Source organism: Schistocerca serialis, chromosome 1 (assembly GCF_023864345.2).
Source record: "Schistocerca serialis cubense isolate TAMUIC-IGC-003099 chromosome 1, iqSchSeri2.2, whole genome shotgun sequence".
NCBI lineage: Eukaryota > Metazoa > Arthropoda > Insecta > Orthoptera > Acrididae > Schistocerca > Schistocerca serialis.
The window spans coordinates 1,178,805,316-1,178,829,801 of NC_064638.1; the positions used below are offsets into that span (position 1 = coordinate 1,178,805,316).

Below are 24,486 nucleotides of genomic sequence, written 5' to 3' on the forward strand. Positions count from 1 at the left end.
CGCACCCTCCCATGGGCATGATGTGGACGTATCAGTATTCATCAGACCATACAACTCTCTGCCACTGCGCCAGCGTCGAGTGCCAATGGTCATGTACCCATTTCAGTTGTAGTTGCCGATGTTGTGGTGTTAACATTGGCACATACATGGGTTGTCAATTGTGGAAGCCCATCATTAGGAGTGTCTGGTGCACTGTGTGTTCAGATACACTTGTACTCTGCGCAGCATTGAAGTCTGAAGTTAGTTCCGCCATCTGTGATGAGGAATGGCCAGCCAACCCCACGACGTCTGGCCATGGTTTCACCTTGGTTTCCTCAAGTGTTGAAGACACTCACCACAGCACTCCTCAAGTACCCAACAAGTCGTTCAGTTTCTGAAATGCTCGTGCTGAGCCTCCGGGCCATCATAATTTGCCCTCGGTCAAACTCAGATAGATCGCGCGCCTTCACTATTCTACACAATGACAGCAAGGACGACGGTCATAATGTTCTATCTGATCAGTGTACTTTTCTGTCAGCACTTACAAGAGATTCAACAGAGTTCATGTTGACACTGCACACGAAAGCTCATTCCTGCGCAGTAAACAACCAACTTGAAACACAAATTGCCGTTTGTAGAAATCATTAAATTCAAGTAGTAATATCTGTCAACATGTTCGCTTGACTAAATGTGAAAGAAACCCTCTAAACCGGTGCACTCTCCTCTTAGAAATACAAATGGATAACTGTATGATAAAATCCAAAACTTAACATGCTGTAACTCATTCAGAATCCCACAAAATGGGTTTTTCGATTAGCACAATTATAACATACACTGACACATGATCTAATTTTGTGGTATAGTGAGTGAAATGGCATATCTGACGAGTGTGCTATCATCTAGTGAGATTTATGCCAAGCGAATGGGGATAAAAGTCTGCTGTAGTGTGCTACCATCTATTGATGTAAACTTGTAGGTGACTGGTTAGGGCTAGTTTGTATTTGAAACATAAGCAGGTACAACGAGACATTTGGGCCCTGCAACGAACTTGTGATGTCTTGTCAGCTTGTCACCACATTTCGCGAATGCTTAGCTTTGTGCACAACCCACAGGAAATTAATATTTAATTGAAATGATGCCCACTAAAGGTCTTAAATTTGTCGTGTGCTATCGAGAACGTGCATGCATTTAAACATGCACTCAAGAATTATTAAAACTCATCTGAAATACACACATCAAAAAAAGTTTTGCATCACCTCGCTTGCGAGAGTTCTGGAACCTGTACAGAAAACTGAAATAGAGGTCGACATAAACATCATCTCCGCCCTTCTTATTGCTTGTGAAAACCACACATTGCATGTTGTACCACCATACAGCGAGACCTTCAGAGGTGGTGGTCTAGATTACTGTACACACCAATACTTCCAATACCCAGTACCACATCCTCTTGCATTGGTGCATGCCTGTATTCGTCGTGGCATACTATCCACAAGTTGGTCCAGATTGTCCCACTCCTCAACGGCGATTCGGCGTAGATCCCTCAGAGTGGTTGGTGGGTCACGTCGTCCATAAACAGCCCTTTTCAATCTATCCCGGGCATGTTCGATAGGGTTCATGTCTGGAGAACATGCTGGCCGCTCTAGGCGGGCGATGTCGTTATCCTGAAGGAAGTCATTCACAAGATGTGCACGATGGGGGCTCAAATTGTCGTCCATGAAGACGAATGCCTCGCCAATATGCTGTCGATATGGTTGCACTATCGGTCGGAGGATGGCATTCGCGTATTGTGCAGCCTTTACTGCGTCTTCCATGACCACCAGTGGCGTATGCCGGCCCCAAATAATGCCACTCCAAAACAGCAGGGAACCTCCACCTGGCTGCACTCGCTGGACAGCGTGTGCAAAGCGTACAGCCTGGCCGGGTTGCCTCCAAACACGTATCCGACGATTGTCTGGTTGGAGGCATATGCAACACTCATCGGTGAAGAGAACGTGATGCCAATCCTGAGAGGTCCATGCAGCACTTTGTTGGGCCCACCTGTACCCAGCTGCATGGTGTCGTGGCTGCAAAGATGGACCTCGCCATGGACGTCGGGAGTGAGATTGCGCATCATGCAGCCTATTGCGCACAGTTTGAATTGTAACACGACGTCCTGTGGCTGCACGAAAAGCATTATTCAACATCGTGGCGTTGCTGTCAGGGTTCCTCCGAGCCATAATCCGTAGGCAGCGGTCATCCACTGCAGTAGTAGCCCTCGGCGGCCTGAGCGAGGCATGTCATCAACAGTTCCTGTCTCTCTGTATCTCCTCCGTGTCCGAACAGCATCGCTTTGGTTCACTCCAAGGCGCATCGACACTTCCCTTGTTGAGAGCCCTTCCTGGCATAAAGTAACAAAGCGGACGCGATCGAACCGCGGTATTGACTGTCAAGGCATGGTTGAACTACATACAACACGAGCTGTATACCTCCTTCCTGGTGGAATGACTGGAACTGATCGGCTGTCGCACCCCCTAGGTCTCATAGGCGCTCCTCATGCATGGTTGTTTACATCTTTGGGCGGGTTTAGTGGCATCTCTGAACAGTCAAAGGGACTGTGTCTGTGATACAATATCTACAGTCAACGTCTATCTTCAGGAGTTCTGGGAACCGGGTTGATGCAAAACTTGTTTTACTCGTCCCCCACCATAGATGGTTGCTGGCACTCGTAAGACCTGCAGGGTCTTGTGCTGTGACTTAGACGCCACAACCTGTCTTTCGCGTGGGTCACACTCATAAGGCAATTACATCATACAAACTGAAGATGTGCTAGCAACTGGGATGCCAAGTTTCACAGAGTATAGAGGAGTGGTGATGTAGCACAGCATGGGATGTTTAAGTGCTGTATGTTTCAGATTCCCGTATCTATGCTACATTTAACATCATTCAAAGAAAAATAAACAACTCCACAAGGTTCCCCAAAGTAAGGTGTTCACGTGCTCTTGTGCTCTTAAACGGCAGCCGCCGCTGTCTATCCTCGAGGCGGTTTAAGAATTTTCCTCACAGCTCACAGTGCTGCTGCCAGCTTTCTTCCGTGAAGCACTAACGGCTGCAGCCGAAAACAGTAGCCATCTAAAGAGCTGTGAAAACATTCACGCATTGTCATAGAGACGTTTACAAAGTCACGTTACGTTATTGGTTGAGGTAGGGCTACGAAGCTCCTCTGCCCAGCCTCTCCAAATGTCATGGATCAACTAATATCGACTCAACCCTAGACACCTATATAGGTCAATGAAATTTGAAGGATGTTAGGTGTTAACCAGAACTTCACTCAGTTTCAACAAACCGATTTTTCTGTTCGTTAAGTTGTTAGCTATTTTGCTTTCCGATGAGGACAGTACGAAAGCATTGCTCTACGGCCTACGCGGTCGCTGAACACCAGATAAGACTCTGTACAGGATACGGTGGCCGACACGTAGTGACAAACTTTCGTCCAAAGCGCTGGGTGAATTCCTTCATTTGGTTGGAAGGGCGGCCAACAGTCTTTGTCTGCTCTGGGCAGGTCGGTGACGACAATCTAGGCGCACGCCCTGAATCTTTGGCACACAGGTTTAGAGAAACAGTTCTGCAAAAAAATGCATTTTTCCATTGCTCATAGCTTTGTATGTCAACTTCATTATGATGTACCTATCATTTCGTTAATGGTCATAGTTATTGTGATATTTGCATGTAAGTAAGAGACTGCATCAAATTCGAAAAAGGTTGCACTGGTAAATAGTGATCGCTATGATTTTGCTTTTGGTGCATATAACATAATATGTTGCTGCATATGAAATTTAGCTAACATACTGAATTGTGCTTTAGACTCGGGTGCAGGCCTGTGTCACCAATCTCGAGAAAACTGATCTGATGTACCACACTCATTTACAGTCGTTTACGCCTGCGATGAAGCCAGAGTGAAATATCCGCATTTCCCATATTTCATAAACGGTCTGAAATCTTAAAATGAGATTTTGACAAATGATTGCACGTAAACAGGAGAGCATTTTGCCTTATGGTTAGTATGCAAAACTTCGTTATCTATCGTGTTATTCCACTAACTATAGACCCTTTTGATGAAAGAATGTGATTTTTAGCGTCATAGATAGCTGGTGAAACGAGGGAGATGCTACGGATTTTAGAACAACATTATTGAAGACATAACACATTTATTTTTGTACCGAGGGCGTGCTTTTTCATCAATTATTGAGCTTACTTTTCCTCAGTTCCTCATTTAGTAAACTTAACAAATCACTGTTTCAGTATTCTCTCGCAATTACGTCTACACAACATGTTGCTGAGGTGACACTGTATAAACTCAGCTGTGTTGTGGCAGAAGAAGGAAATTTTAACATGACAACAAGTAAAATGTGTGGGTTTTACTTAAAATTCGCCGTTCATAACGCTTCTCTGAAAGTTATAAACGGTTAACAAGCAAGGCGAAATTAAATCGCTGCTTTTGCTGTATTTTGAGCGGAATTCCTTTGGGATACTAACCAAAGCAAAGGTGACAGAACTGTTTAATGGTCACCATACAAGTGTGGGCATGGAAAGGCTCCACTTAATATTTACAAAAAAAAATGTGAGCTTCAGCTTCATTTCAGAACTGCAGCTCTCCTCCAGCGCTCGGAATTTCCCCTACAGCGCCTGCCTGTACCCACCACCATTACCGCTCTCCTCACACGTGCCCTGCCGATTGTGCATCTGCCGGCCATGTTACTCTGCGCGCACTCTACTTGAGGTCTCACTTGACACTAATGTATGCCAGTAAACAATGAGATAGCAACAACCAGTTCATCTTTCAACAAAGAGAAACAGCTGATAACTTCAAAAAATATAACCATTGGGATCAGAAAAATTTCATGAAAAGCTTTGTTAGGAGTATAGCACTGTAAGGGTCAAAGCACTGACATCAATGAAGACAGAACCAAACAATAAAAATCCTGTGACATGTGATGGTATTCGAGTGTGCTGAAGAGCAGATTGAGTGGTCCAGTAAGTAATGAAGATGTCCTGCAACAAGTCAACAAAACAATGCTAATAAAGGACATTCTGAATCGAAGAAGTAGAATCATTGGGCACATCTTACTCTTTTAGTCATTGCTGAAAACTATAGCTGAAGGAATGGTGTGAGGACAGAATCGCAAGGACTGGCCTAAATATGAAAACGTTCTTTAAAACAGTGGTGGAACACCACTTGTCGAAAATATTCATTCCGTTTCATTTACTCATGCTGTAACAGTAACTGGTTACATCCTCTTATGTTAACTTGATCGACAAGTTCAGGTCTGCATCCCACAAAGAGAGACCTTAGATATTGTAGGATTGCCAACAGTCCCTGTTTTGTGAGGATCGTCCCTACTTTTGTACAATTAATGGAAAGGCCGCTCCCATTGCTCTGTAGAACTTTATTTAGTGGACAAAATTGAACAAACAGTTGCAGAGCGCATGGGAAACTAATAATTTTCTATAATTGCCCAGTGTCTCTACATGATTATGCTGGGACTCTCCTAAATCCCTACTTTTTTGGTTTAGGTACTTTCACAGTCTTACTTTTTTATACTTTTTTGTTTCTTTATTTCTTTAGCATCCGTGTCATCATACAAACGGTATTGGACTTGTTACACATACACCAGTGAATTAACAATTTCTTTGTGTTTGAATGGCGAATAATAATTTGTTCTCCAGTAATAACTGTATGTAGAATAAAAAGTAATATAGATAGTGAAGTAGTATAGTATAAACTGAATCATACAAAGATAGAAACTTGTCACAGAATTTGTCATACAACTGCATTTATATATTGGAGCTTAGTTTATAAAATCATTTTCTTGATTTTCAAGATATTCATTCGCTGAGCAGCAACATCTAGCAATTAAAAATTTTCTAAATTCTAATCCAAAATTTATATCATCCTTCAACTCTTTAATGTATGGAGGCAATGAACTGTAGAGCTTAATACCCATATAGCTTACACGCTTCTGAGTTTGTGCTCCTTTTATTTGTTCTACAAGGAGATCATCCCTGTTCTTGTGTTCTAAATGTGACAGTCAGCATTTTTGTGCAGATTGCTTAGATTTGCTTTGGTTAAGAGAGTACACATTTAAAAACATAGAGCGATGGCAGATTAAGTATTTCTAATTTTCTGAAAATAGGCCTGTGGTGAGTATGTGTAGGACTGTGGGTAATTATTCGAATGGCCCATTTTTGTAAGACAAACTTATTTTAAATTAGGTTTCGACATTCCAAAGTATGCCTTCTAATGTGCAAATACTTACAGTAGCTCTCAGTGCAAAAAGGACTGATTTAAGTATTTGTGTAAGGAATCTTACATTGTCTTCCCAATTCATAGCTTTAGCTACACACGTTCCTAACAGTTTTGCAAACTGTATTCTTCCTTTTAGTCTGTCCGCCAGTTCTACATTGTCTTCACCCTGAATCATTTTACCAAGCTGTGTGTAATTTGATACAATTAAATTTTCCTTGAGACATTTGAGTCTCACCTTGTTTTCTTTGCATTCAGTGTAAATTTATTTTCACTGAACCAAGTCTCAGTAGTTTTTATGATTTTATCAATAGCAGAATTTAATGAGTTTTAAAAATCACTCTAACTAGACTTGAATCATCTGCATTTTGGCTGTATCATACTGTAACAGTAAATTGCCCAGATATATGAGAAAAAGTGATGCTGCCCTGGAGTACTCCTAAAAGAAACGCCGGCCGAAGTGGCCGTGCGGTTAAAGGCGCTGCAGTCTGGAACCGCAGGACCGCAACGGTCGCAGGTTCGAATCCTGCCTCGGGCATGGATGTTTGTGATGTCCTTAGGTTAGTTAGGTTTAACTAGTTCTAAGTTCTAGGGGACTAATGACCTCAGCAGTTGAGTCCCATAGTGCTCAGAGCCATTTGAACCAACCTAAAAGAAACAAACCTTTTTTTTTTTTATCTGAATTAACAGTGGCGTGCTCTACAATCTGAGATCTGTGTCTGAGATATGACTGTGTAAATTTTAATTTCATGTTCTTAAATATTTCATCTCATTATTGATAGCCAAAGCCAATATGTGAAAATACATGTAAGAGCAACAAGACAACGGCTTTAAAAGTTAGTTGTTTCACCACCCCATTTTCATAATACTGTAGCAAGTGTTGAAGAAGCAGTTGTATTTATGAAGTGACTGAGTGAATAACTATTGATTTTTCATACTTTTGCTGTCCTATAAGTGCAAAACATTATTAATATTACTGTACAGTGATCTTAGGGTTTCCAAAGCCCAATTCATGTTTAAAATGCTCAGTAAATTAATTGGAAATACAAAATGCACACCATATGACAAGTACATCTATTAAGTGACAGACCTGTCACATTGATTTTCACCTATGTGTAGGGTAAATACTGTTAACTTTTAAATATTTTAAGTTTCAAATATAGTATTTGTAGTTTAGTTTTGATGTGAGGATAAAAACAGATAAACATTATTAAGAACTGCACATTTTTAGTCAACTGCAACTTTTTGATTGAAGTGTCCTGACTTTTGACTTTAAACAGATGGTGACCCTACACATTGCCCTCATGAGTCATTTCTCTATCTAACTATTCAAGATATTTTTCAGAAAAGTTAATTAGAACAATTCGCATCACAGTCACATGAGTTTCCAGTACAGGTAGTAAGTTTTTCATTCACTATTACAACTGCATGATCTGATTAACCAGGTTCAACATACCTGTAATACTTGCCTTCGCTACTGTTACTTCACATTTGAAATCTGTAATAAGTTCACTTGATAAGTTGCTTTCAGTGCGTATATCATACAGTCACCAGAGCTAGAGTGTCAGCATAACATTACATAACAAGATATTCATTTTTTTCCATTTTTGTTTCAATGTTCCTTGATGTCTTGTTTTTGTCTGACTGACTCTGACTAATTAATAAAAAGATATAAACTTGTCCTCAATCAAAAGGGTGAATATCACAGTGCTTTATGAGACATGTTTGTTCTGCAGATGGTATGCCTCCACCTTCCTCCAACCTGTGTGAGCTAACCTAATCAGTCAGTTATAGAGAAACTTTCAGTTTGATATGGAATCAGATCCACATAAACGATGAATTTTCAGAGTTTAAAGGTGAAGAAAAATTCTTTTATTAATGAGGGATCTAACCCCAAGCATTTGGAACCATAATTTGACATTTCTCTGCTTAGTCACTGGACACAAAAGTATTATTCAATGGTTATTGAAAATGACTGATAAGACAAACACAGTTTAGCTGTTGATATACAGGGTGTACATAAAGTCCGGGAATGCTTTCAATTATTTATAGCACAATAACTAAACATAGTACAGATGTCATACACATTGCATTTTGAAGAGAAACTCTGAAAAGTTTTTTTACAATCATTCGATATGCAAACCATGAGTGACCCAGCAGACATCAATACCATAATCGAATTCTTGCCATACCCATCCCAGCATGGCATCGTCGACTGTGGTAGTCACTTCCCCGTATTCTCTCCTGAAACTCTGCTACATCATGTAGTAGAGGCAGTAAATACACCAGATCTTTAAAGTGTCCCCAAAGAAAATAGTCAAACGGATTGAGATCTGGTGATCGGGGAAGCCATTCCATGAGACAGCTATCCCCTTCTGTAGCACGGCCAATCTGTCAATGTGACAGCTCCATGTTTGCAACTAGTGCTGACTATCGGCAAATTACCAAACGACGCTGTGATGGTATACATGAAAAAAAAATTTCAGGGTTTCTCTTCAAAATGACATATGTATATCATCTGAACAATGTTTGGTTCTTGTGTACTTTATGTACACCCTGTATTTTATGGTAGAATTTTATTGCAACAAACATTATTGAGTGTAGAAAATTGTGCTCACTGTTGTTCCCCATCAGTTAAATGACGAAAGTACTAGTTCTTAATTACATATAATACCATTTTGCTTGACAAAAAAGTGAAGTGCCCAGGAGGGGAGGAAAACAAAATGAAACTTCATGGTTCGAGGTTTGAGAGAGTATGTAATGTTATTGCACTAATTACAAAACTGTCAAATTTACAAAAGATAATTGACCGTACAAGCCCACTTGTCAGTATAATGTTGCAGCCCCTCTATGCTGGGTGCACTGAAACGATTTGGTTGGGAAGGCTGTCATAGAGCTGTTGTATCCTCACCTCTGGCAAGCTGACCCACAACTGTTGACCGAGTTGACATCTGAGCTAGTCTCAAACATGTTCTATAAGGGACAGATCTGGGGATCTTACTGGTCATGGAAATACCTCAAAATCTTGCAGGCAGTTCACAGACACATGGGCTATCTTTGGATGAGCATTGTCCTGTTGAAAAATGCCACTGCGATTTTATCACATGAGAGGTAATACATGAAGACAATAGACATCTGGGACATACCAGTGTAAAGTTAAGAGTTCACTCGATCACTACCAGCTGCGACCTGAAGTCGTGCCCCACGATTCCCCACACTATTACGCCAACAGTATCACCTCTGTGCCTCTCCAAACATTGGAAGAATGGGATCTCTCAGTAGGTAACCTCCATACTATCTGACGATGCTCATGTAGGGTAGTCCAGAAACACAACTCATCACAGAACACAATGAGACACATTTCACAGCAGTCCTTGCTTCCCATTCTTGCCACCACTCCAGAACAGCCATTTGTATTATTGTGTTAATGGCACTCTACACATGGGACTGTAATTCCCTATTCCAGCTGCCACTAGTCTCCGATCAATGGCATGGGATAGCTCAGAATGTTGTAGGGAGTCCATCACTTGTTTTTGGTGGCGGGTGTAGGAGTGAGGGGTTTATGTTGTGCTTGGTTCTTGATTATGAGTATGCCTGCCCTCATGTTCTCATACAGTTCACCATTGAGCCACTGTCACATTCAAATGCCTCACAAATCTGGATATGGCACAATTTGACCAGCCAGCCAAATGGAGATCCACAGTGAGGCCCCTTCCAAAATCTGTCAGATTCTGATAAAGCTGTCTCACACGAGTATGTGGCATCTCTTTGTCCTTCAGTTATCACTCAACATCTGATGCTGCTCATGCCCCTTATATATCCTACCAGACCTGGTAACAACACTGAACATGAACAACACTAATGCACTCTGGTGGCTGTTCAACCTGTCACAGAGTATTGTGACTCTACTCATTTACATAGCCACCGACGGTGAGTATGCGTACAAAGTTGCATTGACTTCAGAACCACGTCTTCTGGCTGCTTCACTTTTCCTGTAAGATAGTGTATCATTTACACAACTTGCCAGAAATGTGAACTTATTTCATCTTTACAGTGTTTGGAAAGACATCACACTGAACAGTTCAAGTGACCAGTCTAAGTACAGGGTATGGGACTACCCCATCAAGGAGCAGTATGGGCATATCCTTCAAGCTATTGACCAGGCAGGGCCAGTGCCCAATGCATCTGTTGGCTTCCAAAAGGTATACCATCTAATAATACAGGGTATTGTTGGAACTTACTGCTAGACTAAACTGCATGCCAAACTAGGACACAAACCAGACCTCTGCTTGTTGTGGGCAATGCACCTACCGAGATATCCACGCACAAGTCACAACCAATCGCCACTGCTATATTTCTCAAGAATTATCAAAACTGTGCATTGTATAGCAGAATGAAGGATTCATTCTAGAATGCAATTATTATGGAGAGTTTATATTAAAGTAAGTCTCAGAAATAAATTTCATAATAAAATGAGCCTTTAGTCATACAATATATGGATAGATATAGATCTAACAACATACATGAGTATATAGAGTAGACATCTGCAGTGACAGATTATACACAAAGAAGTTTTTTGCACAAATGAACTGGAACAAAATAATGTAACTAGAAAAATTTCACCTTTTTTCAAAGCCATGACATTTTTCTAAATGTCATTGCTCTTGAGAACATGGTAAGGCATTCATTGTCAACAGTTTTACATACTAATAAAAGAGTGAACTGTTTCTCATTAATATCCTACTGACAGACTTAAATTAATGATAGTAAATAGGAAACTTAATCAACAGAAAATAAATTAATTGTAGCTGCCACTTAATACTAAAGCATCAGTATTTTTTGAACTATTTGCATTCTTGTAGAGTACTTATTAGCTGAATAAATGGATATGTGCTTGTGTTAGTATTTAGCTTGTCACCAAATGTAAGTAACATAAAAGTTTGCATCTTAATGTGAAGAAATCATGAATCCCATCAAGGTTTTTCATAAAGTGTTCTATATTTTGGCTATATCCTTATCAGTATTGTGAAATAAGTACTGAAATACTACTCACAAGTGAAAAAAGATACCTACATACCACATACAAAAACAGGAACAATCAAAACAAGTTTTGCCAGAAAACAAAAAGAAAAAATACTTTCAGTATGAAGTTCTTAGGAGAAAAAGACAAGGCACAGAATGAAAAACTTTTCCAAAATCATATGTTGAGTTTTCAAATATCTTTTGTGCATTGTATACAAAAGATGTGTAATAAACTCAATGAAGATACAGTACAACACAAGAAACCTGGATTTACTGGTATAAGGAAGGAAGAGCCATTCACACCATCAAGACAAAAGAGAAACAATGAGGTGACAAATGATATCTGCATATTAAAAACAACTTTAATATTCCTTAAGCAAAAGCAAGAAACTAATTGTATTAATTAATATCCATAGTTTCTCAATTAGCTGATGATAGACCATTTTCATTTCCTAATATTCATTCATATGTTCATAATCCATTCTTTATATCCTGTCACAAAGGAAAAGCTACTACAGTTCACAACTATGATACTGGTAACAGAAGTAAAACTAATTTTTTTGTAGACCCTGTATAGGGTTCAGAAAGCAGCTACCCGTAGAGATCAGGCAGTAAATTGAAAATTTAAGGTGAATTAAGGGGCATTATTTCTGTAATGTACAGAACATTAAAATTGGGGATGTAAATTTCCTGTAACTGTAATGTTTGTACTAAAGAGGTTTTGACTGTGGCAGTATACAGGCAGCTGATAGTGTTTCATGTAGTCACATAAACGCTTTGCGTTAGAAAGAAACACCAGCTGAAACACGTAAGAAGTGGAACAATGGCATTTATCAGAGTAGTTGCCTGGTAACCTGGAAGAATGACAATTCATATAACTATCAATGCCAGCAGGTCAGCACTAGTCATAATTTGTCATAGCTGTCTGCAGTGGCATCCTCTGATAGTTAACATATGACTTGCGACTCCATGTCCCCCAAGGCCCTCCTTTATAGTGGGATACATGGAACATGATATGTGAATGAATGAACTCAAAACATTAAAATATTCTTTGCTATGTGATTATGATGATCGGACTTTTCCACATTCATTAGGTCATTGACATATGAATAGACATTGTTGTGGAATTACCCAACTGACTTGTTAATTTAATACTGGAAAACCCATTTTTGAAACAATATATACCAACTGCAGAAAACCTTCACATACAAGAGATTCAGAAGTAGTATTAAATGCTTGTCCTAGATTGTTCTGTTTCTGGCATCCACATACTAATGTTATGATTACATCAACAAATTTCATGTCTTGCAGACATTTTATAACAAAATTTGCTTACATTTTTTTAATCTTAGACACAATCACAAAAGTCATTTTTTTCTTCAAATTAATTAGCTCTATAATTGTCATACTGCTACTGTATTGCTGTTACCTGGTTCCACAAAAGGTTTCTGTTGTAGGTCATTGACCAGGAGGAAGGTAAGTTCGCATTCATTCATGATGCAGCTCAGATAAGGTATGAGGTGTCCAAAAACTGCAACCTGACTGAGGTTGGGGAAATGTTTGCTGAACAACCATATGCCATTGCAGTACAACAAGGAAGCCACTTGCAGGAAGAGATCAGCAGACAGTAAGTTCACTGTATATTGGCTACTCTCAGTAATTTACACTGTATACTGCTGCTTTCTGTACGTTCATAGATAAGCAACTGTGTACTTTATATTTCTGTATTTGAAAGAAGAATACTATGACTGGATTTGGTTCAATCTTTAGAAAAAACTGTACACTAATGTACCATGACCTTTCCTAAAATATCTTTTTTCATGTTTTACTCCCATTACCCACCAATACTCTTATTGTTTCAGCAAAAATAGATATAAATTGAGTAACACTGTATTGAAAAGATCTCTGTCTGACTGCCACGTTATATCAAAGATTCTAAACCAAAGAAAAGTGGGTACATTTACATTACTCTTTTCCTTCAGATCTGAAAATTTTCCTCTGCCTTGTGTTTTTTGGAAATTCATTCTTAGCCTGTTTCTGGCAAACCACTCAGACACTTCTTTTGTAATATCTTTTGCAGATGCAGTAAGATTTTCTTCTTTATTTCCTTCAATCACTAGATTGGTGTCATCTGAAAACAGTACTGGTTCAGAATCCCTGATGTGTAGTGGAAAATCATTCATGTATACCAAAAACAGAAACAGTCCTGTGGAATACCATAACTTAGTCCACATTGTTCTGAAAGGTGTACCTGGAGTTCATTTCATTCCATATACTTAATTTCAGTTACCTAAGAGTGATATTTCAAAAATGATTTAATTCACTAATTTGGCAGACATCTTACAACATACTGTTCAAGCTTTCTGAGGAGCACAGAATGATTAGTCACATGAAAAGCTTTTTTTAAGTCCAAGAATAAACCTGAGATTTTTCTGAGATTGTCCACTGTATTTAAGATAGTTTATGAGGTTGAAAATGACTTTTCAGTTGACCTCTGTGGTTTGGAGCCCTGTTGACATCCAGAAATAATATTATTCTTGTTGAAGAATGTAGTTAGTTGTGAAAAGAACACTTTTTCAATAATTTTTGAAAACCTTGACAGTAGTGACACAGGCCTATAGTTACCCATACATTGCCGATCACCTTTTTTATACAGGGGTATTACTTTTGCCACTTTCCATTGCTGTGGGAAGACACCACATGATAAGGATGAATTGCATATGTCTAATAAAGGAGCCAGTATGTGTCTTTTTGTTATTTTTACAATATAATCTGGAGTATCATCAATACCAGTTTAATAAATATTCTTCAATGAATTAATGGCAAGAACTCTCATGGATATGACGGGGTATCTAGCAGAATACTGAAGTATTGTTCTATGTATGTTAGCCCAGTTCTCAGCCATATCTGTAACTTTTCCTTTAGGAGTGGTCAGTTTCCTGACTGATTAAAGTACTCAGTAGTGAAGCCACTTTATAAAAAGGGAGACATTGATAATGTTGACAATTTTAGACCTATTTCTATGCCATCGGTGTTTGCTAAAGTTATCGAGAAGGTTGTATATACAAGGTTACTGGAGCATTTAAATTCACATAATTTGCTGTCAAATGTTCAGTTTGGTTTTAGAAATGGTTTAACAACTGAAAATGCTATATTCTCTTTTCTCTGTGAGGTTTTGGACGGATTAAATAAAAGGTTGCGAACGCTAGGTGTTTTCTTTGATTTAACGAAGGCTTTTGACTGTGTTGACCACAAAATATTACTGCAGAAGTTGGACCATTATGGAGTAAGGGGAGTAGCTTACAATTGGTTCGCCTCTTACTTTAAGAACAGAAAGCAGAGGGTAATTCACCGCAATATTGAGAGTGGTAGTAATGTTCAGTCCCAATGGGGCACTGTTAAGTGGGGCGTTCCCCAAGGGTCGGTGCTGGGGCCACTGCTGTTTCTTATTTATATAAATGATATGCCTTCTAGTATTACAGGTGATTCAAAAATATTTCTGTTTGCTGATGACACCAGCTTGATAGTGAAGGATCTTGTGTGTAATATTGAAACAGTAACAAATAATGTAGTTCATGAAATAAGTTCGTGGCTTGTGGAAAATAATTTGATGCTAAATCACAGTAAGACTCAGTTTTTACAGTTTCTAACTCACAATTCAACAAGAACCGATATTTTGATCAGACAGAATAGGCATATTATAAGTGAGACAGAACAGTTCAAGTTCCTAGGCGTTCGGATAGATAGTAAGCTGTTGTGAAAAGCCCATGTCCAGGATCTTGTTCAGAAGCTAAATGCTGCTTTATTTACCATTAGAACAGTATCTGAAATAAGTGACACTTCAACATGAAAAGTGGTCTACTTCGCATATTTTCATACGCTTATGTCGTATGGTATTATTTTTTGGGGTAATTCTTCTGATTCAAAAGGGGTATTTTTGGCTCAAAAACGGGCTGTTCGAGCTATATGTGGTGTAAGTTCGAGAACCTCTTGTCAACCCTTATTCAAAAATCTGGGAATTCTGACATTGCCCTCACAGTATGTATTTTCTTTGATGTCATTTGTTGTTAGCAATATTAGCCTATTCCCAAGAGTTAGCAGCTTTCACTCAGTTAATACTAGGCAGAAATCAAATCTGCATGTAGAATGCACTTCCTTGACTCTTGTGCAGAAAGGAGTGCAGTATTCTGCTGCATCCATTTTCAATAAGCTACCACAAGAACTCAAAAATCTTATCAGTAGCCCAAACTCTTTTAAGTCTAAACTGAAGAGTTTCCTCATGGCTCACTCCTTCTATTCTGTCGAGGAGCTCCTGGAAGAGCTAAAAAATTAAACAAATTCCAGTGTTACATTGTTGATTTTCTTCATTTAAACTTACAACTTGTCACCTGAATATGTTTTTTTATATTTCATTTTATCTGTTTCTAATATCGCGTTATAATTTCATGCATTGACTCGTTCCATGACCATGGAGACTTCTCCTTAATTTGGTCCCACGGAACAATAAATAAATAAATAAATAAATAATGGTATTTAGGAGCTATCTTGGGCCCACTAGACTGAAGAACATGGATATATTATTTATTTCAATAGATGAAAGTTCTTTCATTGTTGTATTAGGTGGATTACCAAAAGTTTCAATCACCAATTTTCCAGCAACTGTTGCATAATAAGAATCAAAGTTGCTTGCATCTGCCCTAGGGTCAGTGACATTCTTGCCATTGACCGACAATATTTTTGTGAGTTGTCTTCTTCCCCGTAAGAACCTGCACATCTTCCCACATGGACTTAGTTTTATTGGATGACTTCATAATGCATTTGTCATTTTCCGTCATTTTTGCCTATTTTGTGACACATTTCAAAACTAATTTGTATTTTTTGAAATAACTAAGAAAGTCTGAACTGCTGTCAGTTTTTCAGTGCAGAAAAAGTTTCTACTTCCTTTTACACGATAATCTAATGTCTGATGTAATCCAGTTTTTTAATCTGTCTGTGCTTCTAGAAATCACTTTCCCGTATGGAAAAGCTGTCTCAAACATATGATTGAAAATATTTAAAAAATTTGCATCTTATCATTGGTAATAGAGGTATCATATACTTCTCTCCAAGATTGTTTGCTGATTAGACACTAGAAGTGTTCAATATTTTTCTGACTATAACTCCTTTAATGGATAATATTTTGTACACTGGTCAAAATGTGGTTTACAGGTATGGTTAGTAATTGTGAAAAGTGGTCACTATAGTCAGTATCAAAGTTTTCTGATGTACACTTGTCCATGTTTACACATACCTGATCAAAGAGAGTGACGCTAGTTTTTGTTACGTGTATTGGAGTGCTAACAGTCAGGCACTAAAATCATATAGGTATGTTAAACAAAAGACTGCTACTCACTGCATAGAGGAAGCATTGAGAAGCAGAAAGACAGATTTAAAAGTAGAATGTAGGATTTTTTTGGTAAGTTCTTGAAATTCTTTTTGTTGCTATTTTGTGCCCTTATTTACAGAAGAGGTGCACTGAAAACCTTTGTTCCAGAGACAAGGCAGAAAATGGAGTTTGTTTAGTTAATCTACAATGTTTCACCAAGAACCTGTAGCTGATTCAGTTAAAATTAAAATAATAGGAAATCTGCATTAGAGCCCAGGTGATGGCTCATATTTTCAATCAATACTTTAGGATTGAATATTAATAATTGTATACTGGAGCTGAGATGCAAAAGTGATCACTTTTAGACATGTAAATGATTACTTTTACACATGTACTAGATGCATTTTATGACAAATACTTTGCTCGGGAAGAAAAGATAATTGCTAGCTTGGTCAAAGAATGAAAAAGCTAGGTTTACTTGGGGCACTTGATCTCAAACACGTATGACTGCAAAATATGAATGTACAAGTCCATGGGGCATATTTATGAGAATGTCTGTCAGTATATCATTAGTACAGATATTTGATGAATTAAACAAGGTCATGTGACATACTGATGAGGAAGTCAGTCATTATTTCATTATTATATATTTTTGATGAATTATATAAACCTCAAATATTTGTTAAAAAGTAACAGTTGGGTAAGAAAGTGCTTGTCTTCTACCAGCAGATTTCTTTATCCTACTGTCATTATCTGTAAAATGAGTAAGCTATCAAAAGACTACTCATATTCCATCTTTAATTTCCTTTTGCTACTATTATTACAAATTTAGTTATCAACTAAATCCTCCACTTAATTCTTATAGCAGACTCTTATTACAGCTATAATTTAATAAATTAATAACAGATAACACTGATAATAATTTTCTGATTCTTTCAGAATTCTTGATCTCCAGAAAGACCGCTATTTTGAATCACTAACTGCAAAATTCTGGAATAATTCTGCAAAAGGGACATGTCCAAACTCTGATGACAGTGAAGGAATCACCCTGGAAAGTTTGGGCAAGTACCACAAGAAATCCTTTATGCACAAGTAAATTTAAATGCGATAAACTTCCTACAACACCTTTAACATGTGAAAGTTAAAATATATGAAAAATGAATTTATTTGTGAATGTTCGATACATAAATTCTTGAATTGCATCTGGAGTTCCATTCATTCATTTACACATCATGTCAGTAAAGCCCATCAAATTCCATCATGAAGGAGAGGATCCAGGGATTTAAGTAATGAGTAAGTCAGTTGTCAAAGTATTCTGTGCAAAAATGTAACTGTTTTCACTGAAACCACGAAAACATACCGTTAGTCTAATTCTGTGGACTCTGTTAATAATATATTATGATTATACATGGTGATTCAGGAAGAACGTCACATAATTTGCGAAGTGATTGTACATGTGAAAATCAAATGAAAAAGTCCTTTGAAAAAATGTCCAATCTCTCATCGTTATGGAACTGGAATGGGTTAAAGACTACACACATCCATGAATGAATATGAAGACGTGTGAATATTACTTACTGAAATGCTGTGTAGGCACTATGGTGGGCAGGATAATAGCAGGACAGATGACTGATGCACCCTACAAGAGGTGCAGGAGCTCTTTGTTGTTGCACCAAGGCAACAGCTGCAGGTGTACCCAGTGTGCAATCCTGGGTTGGATCAGTGAGCAGTTGTGAGGCCATGTGCATGTCATGCTGGAGTGATGTTTAATCGAGTAGTTTCATTGTGTCTGTAATACCAACATGCCACATGTGTTCACCCATTCAGAATACACAGACATGATGTTTGAATACTGGTCCGTAATGACAGTGCCCATGCAGCTGTCATGGAATACCAGAGACGTTTTCCTGATTGATGAACCCCCTATGCCAGCATATTTCCCAGGGTTTTTCAAACATTATGTGAATCCAGAATACTACCCATTATAAATGTAATGTCAGAATGTGAGGCCATTCAGTCAGTTGAGGAAAGGGAAGACATTACTGAATTGGTACAAAGGAGTCCCACAACCAGTACATGGCACATTAGCCATCACCCTGATATTCCATAAAAGTGAGTGTGGCATACGTTACATTCCAAGGGCTTGTACCAATTCCATGTGCAGCCTATGCAACATATGCAGCCAGGTGACTGATTACGCAGACAACAATTTTGTGAATGGTTGACTGTACAGAGAGACATTGTGCAATACTCTTTATTTACAGATGAGTCTACATTTACACCAATGGTATCGTGAACACCCGCAGTTCTCATACATGGGTGATAAAGAACCCATATGACATGGGGGAAATAACATTCCAAGTTAAGTTCTCAGTGACTGTCTCATGTGGTATGATGATAATTAAAGGAGGATGTGTATGCTATGTAGGCAGATACAAGGAAAAACTTTTTGCTTGCATCACCAGTGTTGTTGCCCACATTAAAGCCAGTTGAGATGATGTTTTATGCACAATACAACACACCCTCCACTGAGACAACAAGTGCATTGAGAGGGATGGGGGACTTTTTGAACACCTCTTGTAGGATGGGTCAGTCATCTGCCCCACCATTATTCTGTTCACCTGAGTGCCTACACAGCATTTTGGTAAGTAATGTTCACCCTTGTCTTCATATTCATTCAAGGGCATGTGTAGTCTTCAACCCACTCCAGCTCCATAATGACTGAAAAATGGACACATTTTAATAGGACTTTTTCAGTTTATATTCACAAATAGAATTACATCATAAATTATGTGACATTTCTCCTGACTCACCCTGTATGTTATCAGGTAAATCCAATTCATGTTCAGTAGACTATAAATCAGAGTAAAATTTGCAGTAATGGAAAAAGTTGCTGGATTCCCAGAATTCTATGTTAGCAGTTTTTGACAGAACTGGTATTCAAGTTTATTACATCTTGTTTGTATTTTTGCTTTGAATAGCATTGCTTCTCGCCACTGAGTATGCCTTGTAGTATTAGTGACAGAGTATGTAATATTGTCACACAGAAGAAGGTGTAATTAGATGAATGACGAACAGTAACTACACTTAATGAAGGTTTATTCAGCACTTGCACATACAAGAGTGTGGAGTGAACTGCCTCCAGCCAGAACACATATGGTATATATACAGTTACAGAACATTCCAGTACAATGATTCTTGAAATTTGTGGATACTTCTAGACTGTACTCAAACTGAATATAGAAATTAAAATTTTACAGTTCAGGTGAATTTTGAATTCACGACCCTCCATGCAGTAATCTAGTATCATAACCACTAAATCACAGTGACTGCTACTCAGCTTCTTCTGTGGACATTGCTCCCTCCTTAAGAGAACAGCGTCTTGGTGTTACATCCTCCTAGTCCGGAATGAGTCATCGGTCCTGCATACTCCGACTCCCGATGGCTGATGTTTGCCCTGGTGGTGATCTTCTTAGAACTTCCTTTGCTGCTATGCTCTTCGTCACCTTTCTGCTTGTTGCCTGTGGCTGGAGCTTCAAATTTACCCTGGGTTGCAGGATCTTTATAGGGCTTCATTCAAAGAATGTGGACCATATCTCTGATCTTTCATCATCTCGTGTCAGGGTTGAAATCTTCAACTTCATAAGTAACATCAGATAACTGTTTTACAACCTTATAAGGTCCAAAGTAGCACCTGAGGAGCTTCTCAGAGACACCAACCTTCCAAACAGGAGTGAAGACTCAGACGAGGTCACCAGGCTGGTAGACAACAGGGTAGTGGCTCATGTGATACCTTTGGCGAACGTTTTCTTGAGCCTGCAGCATGTGGAGTCGAGCTAACTGACGAGCTTCCCCAGCTCTGGTTAATACCTGGCTGATGTAGTCATTGTCCATATCATCAGGATGTAACGGAAACACAGTGTCCATCATCGTAGTCGCCGCACACCCATGCACCAGGAAAAATTGCATAAATCCTGTGGTGTCTTCTTTGGTGGTGTTGTAGGCAAACATCACAAAAGGTGGCACCTCATCCCAGTTGCTCTGCTCAACATTAGTGAACATTGATAGCATGTCAGCCAAGGTCTTATTAAGGCATTCAGTAAGCCTGTTAGTTTGCAGATGGTAAGCAGTCATCATGTGATGAGTAATGTTGTACTGACAGTTTATCTCTGTCACAAGATTTGATTGAAAAACTTTCCCTTGATCCGTAGTTAATGGGGCACCGTGTTTTAATACAATGTCTTCCATGATGAATTTGGCTACCTTGAATGCTTCAGCTGTTTTCACAGCTTTTGTGATGGCATAGCCTGTCATATAATCAGTGCAAACAATAATCCATCTATTGCCACTAGCAGACATTGGAAATCGTCTGAGGAGGTCAGTCCCAACATGCTGGAAAGGCGTTTCGGCTGGTGGAATTCATATGGGTCACCCAGGTAGTTTCTGAGGAACTGCCTTTCTCCTCTGGCACTCTCAACAGTGCGACACATAGTGACGGACTCCTAAATAAACCTGGCCAGAAAAATCTCTTGCGGATCCTATCATATGACTTAATAAATCCAAAATGTCTGGCCTCAGGTGTGTCATGGAATTTCTATAGAACATCTAAGTGCATGTTTTTAGGAGTCACTGGTAGCCACCTCTTTCCAAATGGATCAAAGTTTTTCTTGCAAACTAATCCATTAACTAACTTAAATTGTCCTTTCCCATCCTCTGACCGATTTAAGACAAGCATAATTTGAGATATCTTGGCATCATTCTTCTGCTTAGCAGGAAGATCCTGGAGTGCAGTGAGACAGTCACTATCTTCATCAAAGTCTTGATCGTCTTGCATAGGGTTTCTTGAGAGTCAGTCGGCAACTTGATGTTTTCTTCCACTCTTGTACACTATGGTAATGTTATACTTTTGCAGTCGTAGTGCCTACCCGGCAAATCGTCCTGTTGGATCCTCAAGACCTGTCAATCAACAAAGTGAATGATGGTCTGTAACAACTGTGAATGGCCTTCCATAGAGATACTGTCGAAATTTGCACATGGCTCAGATCACAGCAAGACATTCTCTTTCTGTAGTTGAGTAGTTTCTCTTGGCTTTTGTAAGTGTCCTAGAAGCATAGGCTACAACCTTCTCTTTTCCATTCAAAATTTGCACCAGAACAGTACCAATCCCAGACCCACTGGCATCTGTGTGTAGTTCTGCACATGCTCTCTCATCATACAGACCAAGTACAGGATCAGTCATCAGAGCTTCTTGCAGCACGTCGAAAGAATATTGTTGAGCACCACCCCAGATAAATTTAGCATTGGCTTTTAACAACTCATGGAGTGGTCTGGCTTTGATACAAAAGTCTTTGATAAAACAATGGTAATAAGAACATAATCTGAGTAAGCTTCTCACATCTCTATGGCTGCAAACTTTCGTGTGACACAAGGTGTCCAAGTATTTTGATTTCTTTTGTTCCAAAGAGACACTTTCTTGGATCAAGTTTCAGTCCGCCTTGTTGGAGACACTTGAGAACGGTCCTCAGTCTTTTTATGTGTTCATCAAATGTCTCTGAGAACACTATACTGTCATCTAAATAACAAAGACACATCATTCACTTCAGGTGACTTAGAAGATTATCCATCATCTGTTCAAAAGTTTCTGGTCGGTTACATAAACCAAATGGCATTACCTTAAACTCATACAGGCCCCAGGGCGATGAATGCAGTTTTCTCATGATCAGCCTCATCTACTTCTATTTGCCAGTATCATGAGTACACGTCCATGGTTGACAAAAACTTAGCCCCCTTCAGACAATTTAGTGTATCATCAATTCGTGGAAGGGGGTAAACGTCCTTTTTAGTTATCTTATTAAGCTTCCTGTAATCAACACAAAAGTGCCAACTGTCATTCTTCTTCCTGATAAGAACCACTGGTGACGACCATGGGCTCTGTGATGGCTGAATGATGTCATTCTTCATCGTTTTCTCTACTTCATCATGAATTATTCAACATTCCATTGCTGACACACGGTATGCTCTGTGGCTTATTGGTTGATGGTCTCCAGTGCTAATCTGGTGCTTCACTGTCAATTTGTCTAATTTGCTCTTCACCTGTGGATCAAAGCATTCAGAGAACTCTTGAAGAATGGCAAGTAGCTTCTTCTGTTGTTCCTTAGAAGCTAGAAGAGCTAGAGCTAGAAGATCTTGTCTCATAGTGGTAGCATCAATTTCCTCCCACAGACTCAGTGTGGGAGGTTTCTATGACACTCAGCTGTTCGGCGATTTACACCTCAGTATTTCCTATGCACGTGCATCTTGGAAGGATCTGTGGTTCTAGGTGACAGTTAACTATCCACAAGTCACTGAATCTATTCTTGAACAACACAAAAGAGGCTGGGATCACCAAGTTATTCTTCAGTGGTAGGCTTCTCTTACATTCCACTACGAGATCCATGGGTTGATGCATGGCAAGACACATGACAGTTACCTTTCTAATGCTGACTGCAGGAATGATCACTTCATCCAGCACACCCTAGTCTCCACACACTCGGATGCGCATCTTCCTGTCCACAGTATCTCTTCTCGTCTAGCATAATTTTCGAGTGACAACAATCTATAATTGCCTGAGAAACTTTCAAAAAGTCCCATCCGAAAATGATGTCATGACTACACTCTTGTAGGATGATGAATCCTAAGGGCTGTGTAGGGCCACTTATACCCACATGAATGACACATCTTCTTGTAGGTTTTACATATTTCCCATTAGCCACCTTCAGCAGAGATGTTTTGTTGTCGATGAATGTGGTTTTCTCCAACTGGCGAAGGTACTTCTCCAAAATGACTGAATATGATGCTCCAGAGTCTACAAGAGCTTGGGCTGGTCGGCCATCCATGAGGATATCAACGTCATTTCCTATCATTTTTTTAGTGATCAACGGTGGAGGATTTTTCTCTTCAGCGGCCTCACCTCCAAGGTCGCACCCTTTAGTTTTCCAGATTGCAGCAGCTAGGTGATCACCTAGAGCTTCTAAACGGTGATGGAGACCTTGATCGGCGTGTTGGGGAGCATCCTCTCCAGCGGCTGGCTTGCGGTAATGGTGACCTACATCATCCTGCACCCGCATCTTCTTGCTCATCTTCATCGTCCCAGAGTTGGCATCAGCTAAGATCGGTCTGCTGTCTTCTGGCAGTGAAAACATACTGGTTGGTTATCCTGGGTCCTCCAGATGTCAGTCTTCCTTGGTGCCCAAATAGGCTCCTCATACAGCGTTCTTGAACGTAACTTTGGAGAGATTGGGTTCGATGTCTGTTCCACTTCCTCCCTTGTGACCTCTTGAAGTGTCTCTGTTTTTTGCTCGCTGTGCAATCCAAGTGCCTTCCAAACTTCCTCTCTGATTATCTGACGAAGTATACTTGTGAAATCAGTTCCTTCCTCCATCAGAGATATCGATACGATGTTTTGAAGCTGTTCAAACTTCTTGTGTGTAATTATTTTTTGATGCATTGTCTCGATATACTGGCACCATTTTATGAAGTCGTCTGCTGGTAAAACCTCCTTCAGGAATAGGGCTTGCTACATGTCTTCAGCAACACCCTTCATGAGATGTGCAACCTTATCTTACTCCTTCATTCTATGATCTATTATTTTACACAGCTCCAAGATATCTTGAATGTAGGATGCTGTAGTTTCTCTTGGACACTGTGCCCTGCACTTTAATTTATCTTCAGCCTTGCACTTCTGTCATTGTGTGTCGCTGAAATACATGTGCAGTTCCGCCTGGAAAACTTCCCAGCTTGTGAACTTCTCCTTGTTGTTCTCATACCGTTGCTTGGAAGTGTTCTCCAAGTAGCCACTAGT

At 39.3% G+C, this 24,486-nt stretch overlaps 1 protein-coding gene across 1 annotated transcript in view; it reads left to right on the forward strand.

Annotated features, from left to right (window-relative positions):
* Positions 1-24,486, forward strand: part of LOC126459712 (ionotropic receptor 25a-like) — a 281,856-nt gene that overhangs the window by 249,836 nt on the left and 7,534 nt on the right. The window contains exons 14-16 of the mRNA XM_050095879.1: positions 10,314-10,461; positions 12,739-12,908; positions 17,586-17,707. Of these exons, the coding sequence (XP_049951836.1) occupies positions 10,314-10,461; positions 12,739-12,908; positions 17,586-17,707 (440 nt within the window). The remainder of the gene's footprint in view (positions 1-10,313; positions 10,462-12,738; positions 12,909-17,585; positions 17,708-24,486) is intronic.